General features: G+C 41.4%; 1 protein-coding gene across 1 annotated transcript; it reads right to left on the reverse strand.

Annotated features, from left to right (window-relative positions):
- Positions 1 to 1633: 1633 nt before the first annotated feature.
- Positions 1634 to 4170, reverse strand: LINGO2 (leucine rich repeat and Ig domain containing 2). Its single transcript, XM_071580646.1, has one exon. It carries the CDS (start codon positions 4135 to 4137, stop codon positions 2317 to 2319), a length of 1821 nt encoding a protein of 606 aa, XP_071436747.1. The 5' UTR covers positions 4138 to 4170; the 3' UTR covers positions 1634 to 2316.
- Positions 4171 to 4381: the final 211 nt, after the last annotated feature.

The raw sequence follows: 4381 nt of genomic DNA on the forward strand, positions 1-4381 counted from the left end.
AGATGTCTTCAATGAACAGTTCAGAAACATTTTTTTTATCCCCACTTGTTTCTTTAACTGCCCACATTAAGGTACAGTTGAGTTTTGGATTTCAGTGCAGTGGTTATTACATCAACAAAAATAGTTTCCCAGGTGCTAGAATTTAGTCAGGGATTATTCCATTATAATAATGTTCTACAAACTGTCAGAGAACAGAGTATTCTTATTAAGCACCTGCATAAATCTCCAAATGTCTAGTTCAGAGCATAAGAAAAAGGAACCCGGAAAACCTAGCTCCAAACTTAAAACCAACTTAAGTGAACAAAATTCTAACAACTCTTGCAACCTCCTCAGTTTGGCAAAATAAAATGAAGCAACTACCTAGCCTTGGGCCCTGCTGCTGTGTTATGGGTACATCTGGGGAGTGCAGCTGGATTTTACAGCATTTGGCACATTTCCCTTGATAGGAGCGGGAGATTGTTATCCTGCTTTGAAAATCTCTGCCACAGAACGTGTATACTAATTTTAGAAGCACCTGCATCCCACTGTAGGTCAGCCTGACCTTGGTTTCAAAGTGCTGAAATCCAATACTGAGCTTGAACACAGGCTCTTAATTCCCATTAATCTGAATGTTCTGTCTTATAATAATTTCATATTCATTTTGTGTAAACACATATATAGACACTGTCATCCTTTCTCCTGGTTATGCCAATAATTTAAAAATAGTATTTGTTATCAGCCATGTATGACAAACCCATGGCTCCTAATTGCTGGAAAATTGAGAGGTGGATGAACAAATTTGTATTTTTCAACTGTTGAGAATATCAAAATAAGAACACTGGTATTAATGATTAAGAATAAAGTTTCAGTACTCAGTATTTTGAGGACTTCTTAAGAGACATAAAATAAACAAACAAAAGGTTACTTGTATTGAACTAATGTTCCACTTCTGTCTTCTCTCCTTTAAAAAAGATTCCTACAATCTGGAATAACTCACCCCTCTTGCTCTAAGATATTGCCCCTGAAAGAAACATAACCACTTCATTATTAAAATGGCATCAAGAATAGCTAAGCAATCTGTTATTGGAAATTAGCTTTATGTCTATGTGTTATCTACAAATATACAAGATGAGAATGACAGTGGCTAGAGGTTCACTATATCTGGCAGTATGTTAGCCTTTTTGAGGCTATCATGTTTTAATTATTATTTTAGTATTATAATCCCCATATTATGCATGAACAATTGTTGTTTACTTGGCATTGGAGAAGAGTTCATTCCTGGTAGCAGAGTGTTTGTGTGTTTTAATTCATTTGTATAAATAGTGAGATGACCATATTTCCCAGGGAGTCTGCAGAATATATTATGCTCTTTATTTTGCCCAGTACATGTTAACATTTCAACAGCAGCTTTGAAATTAAAATGGGGGCTAACAAAATTGATTCTCTCTCTTCAAGGTAGAACTCAGCTCCTCTATGCCAGCATTGACTATTGGGTTGCCTTCCCTGGGTAAGAACCAAGGCTATGTTACAGTAAACTGGTCCAGTGTGATACCACAGATATAAAAAATATTCCATTCTGTATCAAAACTAGGCACGTGCCTTATATTTATATGAAGAGAAGATTGACAGAGTTGAGTGTTTTTGCTCTCAACTATTCAACTCTGGCCTTCTACATGAGGAGAAAAATATCTTATTTCTAATTGGTAACTACAAGAATCTAATTTGAGTTTGATGGTAGTTAAAAGAAGGGTGACATCACACTAGGGTCAGTATTGGTGAATATCTAAAAGCACAACCTCTCACTTGTATTGCTTTAAAATGCACACAGTATAGATGTAGATTAAAAAGAAAAAAAACTACCTATTTTCTTATGGTGTTGAACCAACTAGAAGGGAAGATGCAGTTTTACCAAATGAGATATATAGATACAAATTTCACTGTAGAGTATGTTTTAGACAAATGTGTCTTTTTCTTAAAGTATGTAAATCCTACACTGTAGGTTTTTGTTTGTTTTTTTCTTTTTTTTCTTTTGTAGCAGTAGAAAATGTTGAACAATTGTCCATGAGCATGAGCCAGTGGTTCATTGCTGATATCCCCAGAATGCCAGTATTTGCAATGCAAACAGTTAGTACAATTTCCCAGTTCTATGAAAGCCCCTGACACATCTGCCTCAAGGTCTGAAGGCTCTGTTGTACAGCCACAAATAGTCTTTCCATTTTCATACAACCTTTGATACACTGACAGCTGCATTACACTGCTTCTGCCTAGCAATTCCACATGCCAGGCTATTTTAATTAGTTTTAATGCCACAGAAAAAGCACTGCTAGCAGAATACCATCAAATCATTTTCATATTGAACCTTCGTGGTCCAGAAACCTCCCCTTCAACTACAGCACCATTGTTTTTACGAGGGACATATTCAAGGTCAATGCTGGTTTTGTGTTTGCCTTTCCCTCGGCTCCACACAAAAAGAAGAAGGAAACAAAATAAAACCACTCCAAGGAATGTGAAACAGCCCATAGCTGTGGACACCAATATTGTCTTAAGGTCCAGAGAATAACTGTTTGCATTAGTTCCATTGGAACTTGTGTCGTTGGAGTCTGTCATATACATAGGGGTCCTGTTGGCATAAAGGAAACGGTCTGAAGTAAACCCCTTTACCGTAAGAGAAGCCGAATAGGTGTCATTCCCGGCTGCATTACTTGCAATACACACATAGATCCCAGTGTCCTGGTCTTGTGCAAATCGGATCTCCAGGGTGCCATCTCCCAGCACAGTGGCTCTACCATTTGATTTAGTTGTGATCAGCCTCCGGCGTGGGGTAACCCAGGAGATAATAGGCTGTGGGTCCCCATCAGCTTTGCACATCAACTGCACTGTCTGCCCTTCCTCCACTACCAGGTACTGCAGCTTCTTGTCTTGTATCTTGGGTTTCTTACAGGTGAAGTAAAAGGAGAGAGCTGTGCTGTGGAAGTCCCTGAATGACCTCTCTCTGACACTGTCTGGGCCAGCACACATCGGTGGCTCGGCCCCGAACTGCAAGGTGGGCTGCCGCTGCAAAATCCAAAGGAGACGGCAGTCACAAGCCAGAGGATTGTTGTTAATGCAGAGGACCTCAAGGCTTTTGGAGGAATGGAATACATTCTCTTCTAGGGTTTCTAGCAGGTTTTGGGACACATTAAGCACACGTAAGTGTCGGAGCCCTTGGAAAGCATGTGGTTCAATAGTGCGCAGCTGGGCCCCCACCATGTGGAGCTCCTGCAGACGCACTAAGTCTGACAGCATGCCTGCTTCGATGGTGCTAATGGGGTTGTAAGAGAGGTTGAGATGTGTCAGATAAACCAGATGTTTAAAAGCAGAGTAAGGTACAGCAGACAGGTTGGTGTTGGTGATGGATAGAGAAGTAAGGTTGAGACCATACAAACTGTTGGCAGGCAGCATGTCCAGGAGGGGCCATGCCTCTATCTGTAGGTCTTTCAGGCGAAACAGTCTTTTAAAGGCATACGCTGGCAAAGCGTTAATGTTGAGCTGTTTCAAATGCAGACTGATGAGGTTGTGGAGGTGAGAAAGAGCTTCTGTTGGTACAGCTGTGAGGTTGCATCTCTCCAGGGTGAGCTGCTCCAGACTAAGCAGCCCACTGAAGGCCCTGTGTGATATATACACCAAATCATTGTCCCCAACCTCCAAGGATTTTAGGTTATGCAGATCTTGGAACATGTAGTCCAGCAAAATGACAATCTTGTTTTCACTTATATCAAGCTTTGTTAAGTTTGACAACCCAGTGAACACCCCAAGGGGGACCAGCTTCAGACGGTTTCCTTTCAGCCTCAAGGAGCGCAAGTTGAAGAGATTGTTAAATGCTCCAGGCTCTACATTGGAGACAATATTGTCACTGAGGTCAATCTCCTCCAGCAAAGGGTACGATGTGAATTCCTCAGGGTTTACACTCTTCAGTCGGTTCTTGCTGAGGTCCAAGATTTTGGTCTCAATGGGAATGCCCTCTGGGATGGACATCAGACGCCTTCTGTGACAGCTGACTGACTTGTTCTGTGCTGAGCATTCACAGCGGGCTGGGCAGCCCATGGTGGGGCCCATGAAGATTAGCAGCACAGCCAGACCCAGGAACAGCTGCCAGCATGCTACAGCTGTGTGACGCATGACTCCACTGGTCTGGGCTAACCCTCCGTCACAGGCCTGTGGGAATGAGGACGGGAAAGGGCAGAAGTTAAGTCTGCAGAAAAAGGAGAACAATGTCAATTTTACAGTACCATTTCAAAGCAAACACATGTGTTTATTTGAAACAAAACGATAAAACCTATTGTGAATGGTAAGACACAGTCCAAAACAGATATTTCTTCAATATCAATGGGCTAAACAAAGGATCTCTTTATCCAGCATTTTC

This window comes from Pithys albifrons, chromosome Z (assembly GCF_047495875.1).
Source record: "Pithys albifrons albifrons isolate INPA30051 chromosome Z, PitAlb_v1, whole genome shotgun sequence".
Classification (NCBI taxonomy): domain Eukaryota; kingdom Metazoa; phylum Chordata; class Aves; order Passeriformes; family Thamnophilidae; genus Pithys; species Pithys albifrons.

Coding starts and splice junctions, on each gene's coding strand:
- LINGO2 (XM_071580646.1), bottom strand. CDS start 4,137: ATGCGTCACACAGCTGTAGCATGCTGGCAGCTGTTCCTGGGTCTGGCT.